Below are 13975 nucleotides of genomic sequence, written 5' to 3'. Positions count from 1 at the left end.
ACTAATATGATGGTGTCTCTACTTCCATTATCTTCTCCTCATGTGCAGCCATCTTTATTTATATCAAATTGTACTTATTCACTTTTTACAAAAATGGAATTGTTCCATAGATATGCAATAGGTGATTTGTGTTTCCTTACCTATTTGAAATGTCATCTCTATCTCTATTTGCAAGAGCAATGGCTCACCAGTTACCTGGGAATAGGAACTTGGCCATTGCTCTGAGATAGCCTGGGGCAGGGGCCTAGCTGAAGAGTGGGTGAATTACATATGTGGTCTCTAGGCAGGACAATATTCTTCATTTGCTTCTCTTCTGGCTTCGGCTAGTGCTGGATTGCCAGGGATGGGAGCCCAAGATCTTAGAAATGTAGTTTTTAGGTTGGAAGAGACCATGCTGAGAGATCACGTTCAGTCTCAGTAAAAGTGGCAGTGCACAGAGGTATGTGACGTGCCTTAGGTAGCCCAATGAGTTAGATGAGATTTTGGCCATATGCCCAATTCTACAAATTCTGAATTTAAGCCTTTTATAAGGATATGAAAGAAAATAAGAAGGAAAAATAGAAAAGTAATAGAAGTAGAGCATTCCACAGATGGAGATGTTCTCCAAATAAAATATTTGTGTTGCCACCACCATTTACCAAATGGTAAATCTCTTTTAAATTATTTTCCTCAAAAGATGAAAGGCAGTCAACTCACATGCCACACACTGATACATCCATCTCTTCTTCCAAGATGGTGATTACCTTTGGCACTCTTACTTGTACTTCAAACTTGGGAAGCACTGTTGTTTAGCAAAAAGGAAGACTGGGAATTAGTTTTCAGTTTTGGAGGGCATGAATACTTCCACGTTCTCTGTAACAACTTCTTCATTTATTTTAAGTCTCTGACAAGGGAACTCTACTCTCTAATATAATTCTATCCACTCCTGTAGTTTGGGTGTTTTTTATTCCAAGCTTCATGTTGAAATTTGATCCCAATTCCAATTTGGGCCTCATGAGAGATGTTTGGATCGTGGTGATGGATCCCTCATGAATAGATTAATGCCCTTCCTTAGAGTGGGGTGAATGATTTCTCATTCTATTAGTTTCCACAAGAGCTGTTTAAAAAGAAACTGGCAGCTTCCTTCTTGCTCTTTCATACTTTCTCTCTTGCCACGTAATCTCTGTACATGCTGGCTCTCCTTTCTTTCTGCTGTGAGTGGAAGCCCCCTGAAGCTTTCACCAGATGCCTAATCTTCCAACCAGCAGAATCATGACCCAAATAAGCCTCTTTTCCTTATGAATTGCCTTTATAGAAACATTAAACGGACTAAGATATCTGTCTTCCTCTCAAAAGGAGATTTTGGTTGAGGGACTATGACAGATCACTGTATCCTTAATGAATTGTGGGAGATTCCACTAAAACAATATATACATATTGTTTGGAATATTAGTTATTTTTCCAAACAGTAACCAAGCTATAGGAAGTCTTATTCACACGTCATTGATGCCCTCACCAGACTTAGATATAATTAATTCTACGCCAAGTCCATCATCACTCATGGGAAAGGGAATGACTCCAAATAAGTTTGAATTTTGGGCCCCAGGGGTTTAATGAAAAAAAATGTTCCATGATTTTCTGTGGTTCATACCAAATTCCTCCACGGTGAAAGGATGCTCTACGTTTCCACCTGATTCTTTCTGTACCACCACCTTATAGGAGCCCTGCAAAGGCTCTGATGAGAGGGGAAAGGACAGTTGCTGTAGGCCATTCTCCAACTTGAGACTCTGCCACTGTGCAATGCGATTTCCTTTGGGATCCTATGGATAAATTAATTATAACTTAAAAAAGCATCTAGCTTATTAGAGATAATAGAAGAAATCCATGATAATTTATCCACAAAAAGGAAAAATAGGTAATGGTGAAGGCTAAGGAGTAATAACCATTCAGCCCTGTGTGAGGCTGAAGGCTTGTCCCTTAATGACACATTTCTGAGATATTGTTAAGAACTTCTGAAATAAAAACACTTTGCCTGGACTTACTGCTTTCCTTCTAATTATAGAATGTTTCACATTGCTTACCTGAATGTATACTAGTGGAATCTGAAAAAAGAAAGAAAAAAGTGGAATGTGTAATTGTTCTCAAATATTCTCAAATCTTTTTTATAAACAAAATAGCTTTGTGTAGAATAACTCTCTCTATAGTGAAATACAAAGATTCCAGATTAAATTTCATCTATTTTAAGCAATTAATAAATAATGTTAAGAACTTACTAGGCCATCAGCAACAAATATATGTGCACTGCTATTTACTAGGAATGCAACTTACTAATATTACTTAAGTACTTATAGTGAATTTTACTGAAGAACATTCTTTTGCATGCACTTACATGGATTGAAAAATAAACATGAAATTGAAAGTAGTTATGTTCAAATGCATGGGTGACAGAATTTTTAGGTAGTTCTTAGAATGAACAGCAATGGGAATAGCTCCTTTGCTATCAATGTTTATTCATTTTTACAACTAGTAATTTATTAAGTACCTACTCATGTGTTGTGCATCATTCTAGGTGCTGAGAATATAGCAAGGTGCAAAAGAATATGTCTGTTTTAATGGAACTTACATTATAATATGAATAGACATTAATAAAACTTTTCATATGTATCTCTCAGGTGGTAGTAAATGACAAGATGAAAAATAAAGCTGGGTTGAGCCAACAGAGTGATGGCTGTGGTGGTCGATTTTTAGATACAGGAGTGAGAATAGAAGGGGGAAGCTCACTTTCAGTGGTACTGCAATGATCTTGTTTAGAGATGACACTGGCCAGGATGTGATTATATCAATTCAGGGAAAAAGAAGTAGTCTGGATATATTCCTAACTGACATGATTTTCTAAAGAAGTGGATGAGGGTGAGGGAGAAAGAGAAGGAGGGATTGTGCTATAATCTCTTGGAGTAGGAGGTAGAAGAGAATTGCTCCTCTTTTTGAGATAAGAAAATAAGACAGAGGATTAGATTTGGGAGAGAAAAATGAAGAGTTTGGTTTGATGTATTATATATATTACAACAGAAATAATTCTTTTTTTAAAAATCACAAATGTCAAGGGTTAATCTTGAGGAGCAAATTGATTACCCACATTTTCCTTTATAACAGAGGCTTAGGCAGGAGTGTTTAAAGTCAAATCTCTGAAAAATTATTTGAATTTATGTTCTTTGATGGTTTATGTGTGTCTGTTAGTTAATGTATCTTTCTACTATTCCTTAGAACTATCTAAAGAGTAAGTTTCATTGTGTGACAACCGACTGAGTAGTAGTACAAAGAAACAAAGAATTACCTGCTCTCTTGACCTGGGATAATGTTTTAAATGAGGATTTTGTAACATTGTAATGCCAGAAATTAGTATTAGTGATACCTGCTCTCCCTGGTCTTCCCTGCAACACTAAAAATAGGCTCCCAGGCCATTTATACAAATAACAATAATTTTATGTAGATGATAAAAAACTCACCACGTCATTCAGGGGATGAAAATCTTCATCCAATGAGACAACACGAAATTTGACTGAAACAGAAATATTTTCCATGAGCCCTCAAACCCCAAATAAGCAATTAAGGAATGAATAATATAAGACCTTTGGGGAATATCCAGGGTGGGAAGATCTTTCCTTTTGAAGTTGTCCTGATGGTGGCTTTCTTTGTACCTACCTGTCTGTAGTGGTTTGTAGATAGCTTTGTCCGTCTGTACAAAGACCAGATTCTTTTTGTTTTTAACCATCACTGTGCTCCGCCTGCTGAATTTCTGGGTTGGTCCTTTCACTTCGACAGTAAGGAACATTACCTCTTCATTGGATGAAGGCTTTGGGACCTGATATACAGTAGAGATCCTGAGAACCCAGTCATCCTCCCACATCTCTTCCATTCCCTGCTCCACTCTTCCCTGGAGATAATTGTCCTTTTCACTGAATTTCACACCCTCGTTCTCATCAGGGAAAGTTGGCATGGATGACAATTATTTTTGTCATTTTACAAATGGGGAGCCAGAAACAAGTAGAGGAGGATATATCAGTAAGAGGTTATAACTGAGACTCACATGTTTGTATAGCTGAGAAAAATATAGTCTTGGTTCAATTATACACTGAGCTTTACCAAGCTGATGTTATATGCCAAAAGGGCATGATAGAAGCATATGTTAAGGCTATGAAAAAGCTAATATTTAATTGGCACTAGGATATAAACATCTCACATATGGGCCACTCTGGAGATATTGGACATTTTCTCAGAGTAATTTGTGTAATTTTTTACTCTTAGAGAGAATGTGGAGTAATATTTTCCTCTTGGTCTATAACTGGTGTCACATGTTGGTCCGGGGCTTAGTTTGCTTTATTAAGATTTTCTTCCTTTTAGTTTTAAGAAGACACTACTTTTTTTTTTTTTTTTCTTTTCTGGCTAATCAGGTTTTTCTTTGGTCATTAAGTTGATCCACATTTTATTTATTTATTTATCTATTTATTTATGAGAGGTTCTTGTGGTTCAGTGCCCATAGTACAGTGGTTACGGCACCAGCCACACACACCAAGGGTGGCAGGTTTCAACCTGGTCCAGGCCTGCCAAATAACGACAACTGCAACAAAAAGCAGCCATGTGTTGTGGTGGGCACCTGTAGTCCCAGCTACTTGGGAGGCTGAGGCAAGAGAATTGCTTATGCCCAAGAGTTTGAAGTTGCCGTGAGCTGTGATAGCATGGCACTCTACCAAGAGCGACATAGTGAGACTCTGTCTCAAAAAAAAAAAAAAAAGAAAAAAAGACAGGGTCTTGTCTTGTTGGAGTGCATTGGCACAATCATAGCTTACTGCAACCTCAAATTTCTGGATTCAAGAGATCTTCCTGCCTCAGCCTCCCTGAGTGGCTGGGACTATAGGCTCATGTGAGCATGCTCAACTAATTTTTAAATTTTCTTGGTAAAGAGGGTGGTCTCACTATGTTGCCTAGGCTGGTCTGAAACTCCTGGCCTTCAGTGATTCTCCTGACTTGGCCTCCCAAAGTGCTGGGATTACAGATGTGGACCACCACACTCTGCATGCATCACTTTTTAATTTCTACACTTAGTTACTACATTTCAATCCCTTCTTGAAGTTTTTACCAGCATTCCAAAGCCTTGTCTTGACTGAATACTGGATTACTTGACAAAGAGAACTGCATATATTAATTCAAACGGTCACACTCACAGTGAAGGAGACGCAGTGGAATAAGTCCTTCTTCACCACCAGGTCAGTGAAGAGGCTTCTGTTTCCCTTGAGAGACTCCAAGGAAGCGCTTACAGTCACTGTCTCATTTAGGTGGCTCAGAAGGACACAGCCCTTCTCAGGCGTCTCAGCGTGGAGCAGGGAGGGGACAAGCACCATGTAGTGTCTGGAAATGGGAGAGTCCAGTTGAATAAAGAAGAGTAAAAGCAGAAGCAATGCTGTCAGCACCACTATTTTCCATCATAATTGTTACCATCATCAGTTCTACTCTAAGAGAAGGCATTCTGATGAGAATGGAACTCTGCTGTGGAAGGGCATGCAGAAAAATTATTTCCCCTTTCTAGCACATGCTCTGGCAGTGAACATTTTGCCTGAGGTGGGTCTTAAAAGAATAAAATGTATAGGCATACATCACTTTAAAGAATCCTAGTACATGAGCATCTGAATTCAAATTAAAAATATGTGAGTTACATTTATTCATGTTGTGAATCTCTTTCACCTTGCTGTAAAAAGCAAGCCACCTCGAGCAGTAGGTAAACACTACAAAAACCAATCAAATTATAAAACATCCATTAAAAAAGAGAAAAGTATGTATATAGGTATATATTCAGCTACTCTACTTGCTTGTACTTCACAGATATGGAATCTAAGATTCAAAGACAGTGAGTTATTAGTTTGAAGTCTTACTTAGAGTGTTGCCTAACCATGGGTGTTTGCATTTTAAATATTTGCCTTTCAACTTGTGTTTAGACAATGGCTCCATCCAAAAATTGGTAACTCATGAACAGGATAGTAACTTTCTCAGTATCTTGATATATAATTTAAGACTGTAGTTTTAAACATTTTTGCTCAAAGAACTCCTAAAATAATTTTTAGACATTGTGTACCTCTTATCATGTTTTCAAGGAAATATCTATCTTTTTTTAAAAATCATGGTTATAAATAATAGCAACAGATATTACTTTTGATGAGATGCTGAATTAAAACTCTGATTACTTTTACAAGTTACCCATGGAATTTTAAATATTATAGTGATAAGACACCCACTATCACCAGCTTAAAAAAATTACAAAGTCCTTTTTGTAATAGTTTTTTAATATCTTTCCATTTTCCTTCCTTGAACTTGAATTTCCATGCCGCCTACCATAGAGAAATTTATATTGAGATTTTTATGCTTCAAAATACCTTATGGATCACTCTTATTATATACATATACTTAACAAGTATATAGGACATATAATAACATGTGTATAATATTATAGGTGGGTAGACAAATTTATCTCTAACTCCTCTTATAAAGATAATATGACCATAGATTTGTAAATATTAAACTCTTCTCATTGAGTTATTTACAGATGTGCTTTTATACAACTGTTCAAAACAAAATAAGTACATAACAAAGTATGATTCATGCATATTAGATAAATAATTAAAATAAAAATAATTTTGAAGCACATCCTTAGTGAGAATGATGAGCTTTTTCTCCCCAGTGAATTTTATGTATCCATAGATGGATATTCCTTAATGGAAGAATTAAACAAGGCCTAACATTATTTTGTCACCATTTTGTTTTGTGTAGATATAAGTGCTAAGAAGAATTGTTCACATGGAAGTAAGTAAATGACAGGTAAAAGAACAGTGTCATTGCCCCAACTTGTAAATTCTTCTGCATTACGTTGCAACATTCACCCAGGTCCTTATCAAGAATTGTTTCAAATCACCTATCAGCTGGTGTTTCCTTTAGTTCCTCCTTCAATTTTTCTGAAACAAGGAATTCATCACTACCTGATCTGCAAATGGATTTTCTCTCTTGTCAATACAGTCCTTTGCTTTTTCAAGGTCAATACTAATATTTTCAAATTGTTCCTTTATTTGGCACCCTAGAGATGTTTACACACCAGGACAATGATCCATGATAAGATATGGTTAAGGGAGAAGTTTCTCTATTTTATAAAATAGAACATAGGTAAGTAAGAAAGGGGAAGTAGGTGGTGCCTGTAGCTCAAGGAGTAGGGCATTGACCCTATATACCGGAGGTGGTGGGTTCAAACTGGCTCCAGCCAAAAACTGCCAAAAACAAACAAACAAACAAACAAAAACAAACAAGAAAGGGTAAGTAAGAAAGAATAAATAGCCTGGTCTCAGAGCAATGTGAACACGAAGATCTGAAAACTGAGTCCTTTAAATAAGTATCAATTTCTGATGCCTCTTAGAAAGGCTTTGCTTATCACCGGGAAATTTAGAGATTCAGAGATCTAGAGATATGAAGAAAAATGGTTAGGAATAAGTGAAGAATGTATAAACCAGATTTACACACTGTCATGGTTGTAAAGAAGCTTAGTGACAGTTCCACAAGAAAGACAAATGATATAAAGGAGAATCTGAAATACAAGAAAGGACTCTTCAAGTCATGCTTCAGGTTCTGTGTAGAACTCACGGTTTTCCAGAGACTGAGGCATCTGTGGGCAGGAAGACCAGGAGGAGAAGAGCAAGACTTGAATGAAGGAGTTTGTTCTTCCCCATACTGCAGGGAGAAGGGACGGGAGGAGACCAGACAGTGTTGTACCCTACTCCCTGCAACAGGTCTGGTCCCAAACACTCCTCAGAGCAACTGGGCTTTATTCTGCTCTCTGTGCAAACAGGAAGTTCCACCCACACAAGGTCTCTAAACAAAGTTAAGGTCTCTGAACATTTTCTGAAAGGAACATTGATGACCTATTTATAGTCAAAGTTAATTCCTGGCGGGCTAAAAAGAATTCCTGGAGGGATAAAGCTACATTCTCGTTAGTGCTTAGTGTCCCTGTTTTACCATAAAGCAGCTGATCAACTCTTTTCTCTCTCACTTCTTCAAAAATCTCCAAAATGCTTTTTATGGCCTTCTCACATCTCTGGTATGAATAGTTGGCAAGGGAGACTGCAATTTAAGCAACATCGGGCAGGCTCAAAACAGAATATTTCACTGTTTCATTCCAGAGCTAGGCCCTGGAATAATAATGATAACAGAAAATAATTTCCTGTTTTAAGAAAGTGAAAAGTTGAAAGGAGAAATGTGGGGACAAGCTAGAAAAAACGGTAAAGCATTTGTAAGGAGTTCAAACAGCAAGAGCCTGCCTCCTTATCTTGAAAACCAAATGTAGCCACAGGAATAAAATGCTTAAGCAGTTTGGAACAAATCAAAAGATTGGATTAGAAAGCAGCCATTTGGGCTGGGCGGATTAGATTAGCAGTATTGATTAAAAGGTAACATCTCCTCCCTTCTACAACATATGCTTACTTTAAAAGTTAATTCTAAACCCAGACCCTGTGTTCACTCCTCCACACATTATTCCCCTTAGGTCTTACGCAAGACCACCCTTACATGATGTGTGTGGGGACATAGTTTCCTTGACTCCTGAACAGTCATGATAAATCAACTAAAGCTATGTTGTAAATGAGTGTTGTTGAAACATAAAAGGCTGGTGAGATATCAAAAGGGGCTGCGTTCTTCTGGCGCATCTTTACGCTGGTCTGAGTGCTTGTGTCTTTGGGCCCCAGCAACTATTGAGCCGGCAGTAGCTGCATGTGAGGATCTTTATTTGTCACTGCGACCTTTGCCTTAGCCAGGTTCCATGGAAGTCAATGAGGACAAACAGCGACAGAGAAATAACAGGACCTCAAAAACAAGCTTTATGCCTATTATGCCTAACTAAAACCTCAATGGCCTTTACCATCTGTTACATAAGAAATTCCTTCACTGCCTTCTAAATATGATACTCCTCTGAGATCTTTAATATAAATCTTTAATCTAAACAATTTTATTAATCCATCTATCCATTTCTGTATCCATTCCTGCAGCCCTTTGGTTATTTTCCAAGTATTTATTAATCCTAGTATAGCTGGATACCATGCAAAATCTTAGAGATAGGATGGCCAAAAAAATAGGATATGTACTAAAAGGTTTTATATTCTTTTGGATGTGAGAACAGACAGAAAAATAAGTAATAAGAATAGAGTAGCCAAAAATTATTCTCAGAGAAGTTCACGATTCTCTGGGAGTACATCAGATGGGCCCATTATTAAGATTTGTCACCTTGGAAATTTGGGGAAAAGCAAAATGTAGATTAATCTCTGTAGCAGGCCTAGTGGTTAGCTGGAGGAAGAAGGAACTAAAAAGAGCATTCTAAGCACAGGGAGTTGATGTGATAATGCAGTAATAGGTGAGAGTTGACAGTATTTTGAACTAGGATGTGGTGGGATTGGAAAGAAGTTGCAGATTTATATCCTATTTGAGAACTAACATAGTATTCGGTGAATGTATGAATGTGAGAAATAAAAGAAAATGTGCCTTTCAATTTTCTTGGCTTGTCACTGAGTGAATTGCATTGCTCTTAAGCTGGGTAAGTGAAACTGAGGTTGCTCAGAGCAGAAGGAGGAGAGAGGGCTGAGAGTTAGAAAGATAAAGATTGTAGTTTTAGAAAGTGCTTGTGGGATACCTCAAGTATTAATATTCATAGGAAGTTTAATATGTGAAATCTAGAGCTTAGAGTTATGTGGTCTAATAGGAATGTAGTATGAGTCTCCTCTGTAATTTTCAATTGTCTAGTAGCTGCATTAAAAATATAAAGAGAACAGATTAAATTAATTTTAATAATGTATTTTATTTAACCCAATATATCCAAACCATGATAATTTTGACATCTAGTCAATTCAAAATTGTTAAGAAGAGCTTTTAAATTCTTTTGTTCATTCCTAATCTACAGTCTGATGTAGATTTTACATTTATAGCTCAGATCAATTTAGGTTGGCTATGTTTCAAGTGTTCAATAATCCCTGGTGACTCATGGCTACAATATCAGACATGATAGGCTTAGAGCAGTGTTTTCCAAATTGTGGGTCAGCATCTATAGTGAGTTATGACATGACCTGTGAATCATGACAAGGATTTAAAAAAGTGGAATAGAATATGCTAAAGTAGAAATAGAGTGTATCAGATAGAGTAAGTGAAAATACTAATTTAGGAAACATCTATTTCACATACTTCCAGCAGAGACAATTGGTGGTTTTATGTTACCACATCTCCAATTCTGCTTTTAATAATTGAACTCTTAAGTTTTCCCTGGGTGCTGACTGCTTGGTTAATGATTTTTATTTCCTAGCCTTCTCCCTCAATGCTGGGTATGGCATATGACTAAGTTCTGGTGATTGGAGTGTGATGGAGGTGATATATGCCACGTGTAGTTCATGAATTACGATGGGAGGTAAAGTTTGTGCTTCTCCTTTCTTCTTTAACCTGGCTGGAATGTGGATGTGATGGCTATAATCAGAGCTCCTGTCACAGACTATAAGATGGAAGCCAGGTGCTAAAGAAATCAGAACAACAAGCAAGACAGAAAAGCCTCCAACAGCTGGCACTTTCAGGCAACACAGAATTACACTGTCGTAGTCAAGCCTTTATATTTTGAGCTATGTTTGTTATATGTAGGTCACTACCGAAACTTGTATCATAACATTCTCTTCCTTTATCACTATTTTTATGTCAATAATCTCTTTTTTTAACTACAAGTGTCCTGGGTCACAATGTGCCGGTTATATTGTGAAGATGTGATTACAGTGTTACATTGTGAACTACTAAAAATGTACAAAATTTCTTATTGTAAACAAAATTAAAGCAGCCTGAAGGCCACTAGCTTGCTGAGATCTGGTCTACTTACACAGACTAGAGATTTATCAATTTATAGGGAGAGCTGGTGCCATGGAAATGCACAATAATTCCCAAGTAGGATATGTTGGTGAAACAAGACAGATTCACAGGGAACCCTGGTCTGGATGATGGTCAAGGGTACCCAACTTGAAGACAAAGGGACCATGGAGGGAGAAGCACAGACAAGAGAGTGTGGGATCTTTCAGTCTCAGGGGAGGGACCATTTGAATAAAAGGGTAGTCAACAGAAGATATATACTAGGTCAGAGTGATTGTGATTTTATGCTTAAGTATCAATGTTTTTAGCCTACAAAATAAAAAATAAATCAATTACAAATGATTGCATGATTTAGTAATGAATTGATTCAAAATATAGCAAAATTTAAATTGTTTTCAAGAAACTAGAAATAACCGAACCCGTATTTATAAGATTAATTACTTAAGAGGGATTAATGTTCATAGCATTCATTTGATGCATTATCATAAATTACAAAGATGATCCATAAAGGTTGTATTTGATAATTTCCTGGCTATTCATGTCACATACCATGTGAACTCAAACAATAGATTGATAATTTTCCTGCTGGATTTAGGGATGGGCACGTCGTTAGTGTTGGTGTAGGGCAGAAGCTTCTTAGAGAGGGGAATGTGAGGAACAGGCTGGTTTTGCAGTGTTTGTCTGAAGGGGAGAGAAATAGGGCAGCGCTTGGCAGAGGTGCCAGGTGAAAGGAAGATTTCTTTAAGAGGAGAAAGATTTGAACAAGTTTAAATGAAATGCTGCTTCTATCAGTGCTGAGTGGGAGGAACAAGTCAAAGGAGAGAGGCTGAACACAGCACACACTGAGAAGGGATAATCCCAGCAGGTGGATGTGGAGGGAGGAACACCACTTACAGTATACTCACAGATGAAGAGGAAAGTATTATTAGAATTCCTTTTCACCAAGGTAGAGCTTTCTCCTCTTGAGAAGAAACAAAGAACTGGCTGGTCTGTTGCGAGGACACCTAGGTCCTACTTTTTCTTTTTTTTTTTTGAGACAGAGTCTCACACTGTCACCTTGGGTTTGAGTGATGGGGAGTCACAGCTCACAGCAACCTCAAACTCTTGGGCTCAAGCAATTCTCTTAAGAGTCTCAGCCTCCGGAATAGCTGGGACTCTAGGGGCCTGCCATAATGCCCAGCTAGTTTTTCTATTTTTAATAGAGATGAGTGGTTTCGCTTTGCTTAGGCTGGTCTCGAACTCCTTAGTTCAGACTATTCACCAGCCTCAGCTTCCCAGAATGGTAGGATCACAGGGGTGAGCCATCACGCCTGGCCTTCTAGGTCCTACTTCTGCCTAAACTATGGGGTCTTGGATAACTCAGTTAACTCTATGAGCCTCACTCAGCTTCCTCGCCAGGAAATAGGAGGGGATAATATCTGTGCTCTCACTGTCGTGAGTTTTATACAAGATGCGACATGTAACAGAACTTTTAAAATTGTCAACCTCTCCATACCAGTGTAAGTTGGTTATTTATATTTTGAATCCTGATGGCTGAGGAAGAGATCTATTTCATATCTGCTCTGGGCTTTGGAGTGGAATAGCATCCATCAGGATTTCCAGGGAAAAAACAAGTTAGGGTACCTGAGTTGAGTCCTTGACAGAAAAGGGAGCACACATCTTAGACCTGTGCTGTGTAATCTTGGGTTGTTAGGGGGTTTCATTAGGTGGCTTGTTTTTTAATGCCACCTGCTAGTCATAGCCTCATTCTTTCTATCTTTTTCTTTTTCTCTCTTCCTTCATTGAAAGCTACTTTAAAAAATAACCATGTTTCTTACTCAAAATCTACACAGGCACATCTGCGACATTCTAGTACCTGATAACAATAGGTATTTATTACATGAAGATCTATGTTAAACTTAATTCTTTTTTTTTAAATTTTTAACATTTCTGAAGTTGTCTTTATTACTATCTCTAGTTAATTTTCAGTTTTTTCTCAAATCTGACTTTTTTTAAAATTAAATCATAGCTGTGTACATTAATGCAATCATGGGATGCAATGTGCTGGTTTTATATACAATTTGAAATATTTTCATCAAACTGGTTAACAGAGCCTTCACAGCATTTTCTTAGTAATTGTGTTAAGACATTTACATTCTACACTTAGTAAATTTCACATGTACCCTTGTAAGATGTATACCCAAAGCTAGAATTCCTGTATCACATGATAGTTTTATTTTTAATTTTTTGAGGTAACTGTACTCTTTTCCATAGTTGTTCTACCATTTCACAATCCCAGCAACATTGCACAAGGGTTCATATTTCTCCAAATCCTTGCCAGCATATGTTTTTCATTGGATAGTAGCCATCCTGACTAATCTGGAGTAATATCTTGTTATGATTTTAATTTGCATTTCTCCTATAATTAGTTATGCTGAGCAGTTTTCAATCTTTATTGTACATTTGTATGTCTTAGGAGAAGTGTCCATTCAATTTTTTTGTCCATTTAAAGATTATTTTATTTTATTTTTGTGGGAGCTCTATATGTATTATGGATATTAACTGCTTACCAAATACATGATTTGCAAATACTTTTTCCTATTCTGTAGGTTACCTTTTCTTTTTTTTTAAATTTCAGATTAATATGAGGGTACAAATGATTAGGTTACATTGTTTTTGTTAGGTGAAGTTCAAATTATAGTTAAGCCCTTCATTCAGGAAGTACGCTGTATACCCTTACATTGTGCCCATTAGGGGAGAGCTTACTAATCCTCCTCCTTTTCGCCTCTCCCCCTTGAATTTAATTTTGTTTTTCTCTCATGTAGGGGTGTAGTTGTTTATCTATTGGTTTCATATAGGTATTACATAATTTGATACTTGTTTTTCCATTCTTATGCTACTTTACAAAGAAGAATGTTCTTCAACTCCATCCAGGTAAATACAAAAGATGTAAGTCTTCTTTTATGGCTGAATAGTATTCCATGGTATACATATGTCACAGTTTACTAATCCATTCATGAATTGATGGACACTTGGGTTGCTTCTATGTCTTGGTAATTGTGAACTGAACTGCAATGAACATTCTAGTGCAAATGTTCTT

The 13975-nt window shown here is 37.1% G+C and overlaps 1 protein-coding gene across 3 annotated transcripts in view; it reads right to left on the bottom strand.

Moving 5' to 3' along the window:
* Nucleotides 1-8011, bottom strand: part of A2M (alpha-2-macroglobulin) — a 52063-nt gene extending 44052 nt beyond the window's left edge. For all 3 annotated transcript variants that reach the window (XM_012809337.2, XM_023517085.1, XM_012809335.2), the window contains exons 1-7: nt 7657-8011; nt 5202-5385; nt 3682-3841; nt 3486-3538; nt 2061-2081; nt 1631-1799; nt 697-781 (exon numbers count right to left, since the gene is read on the bottom strand). In XM_012809337.2, the coding sequence (XP_012664791.1) occupies nt 697-781; nt 1631-1799; nt 2061-2081; nt 3486-3538; nt 3682-3841; nt 5202-5385; nt 7657-7742 (758 nt within the window). In that variant the 5' untranslated portion in view covers nt 7743-8011. The remainder of the gene's footprint in view (nt 1-696; nt 782-1630; nt 1800-2060; nt 2082-3485; nt 3539-3681; nt 3842-5201; nt 5386-7656) is intronic.
* Nucleotides 8012-13975: the final 5964 nt, after the last annotated feature.

The sequence above is a fragment of the Otolemur garnettii genome, unplaced genomic scaffold (genome assembly GCF_000181295.1).
Source record: "Otolemur garnettii isolate 467f Iridium unplaced genomic scaffold, OtoGar3 scaffold00104, whole genome shotgun sequence".
NCBI classification, from domain to species: Eukaryota; Metazoa; Chordata; class Mammalia; order Primates; family Galagidae; genus Otolemur; species Otolemur garnettii.
Note: the sequence above shows the minus strand (reverse complement) of the source record. Positions and strands in the feature narration are given on the sequence as shown.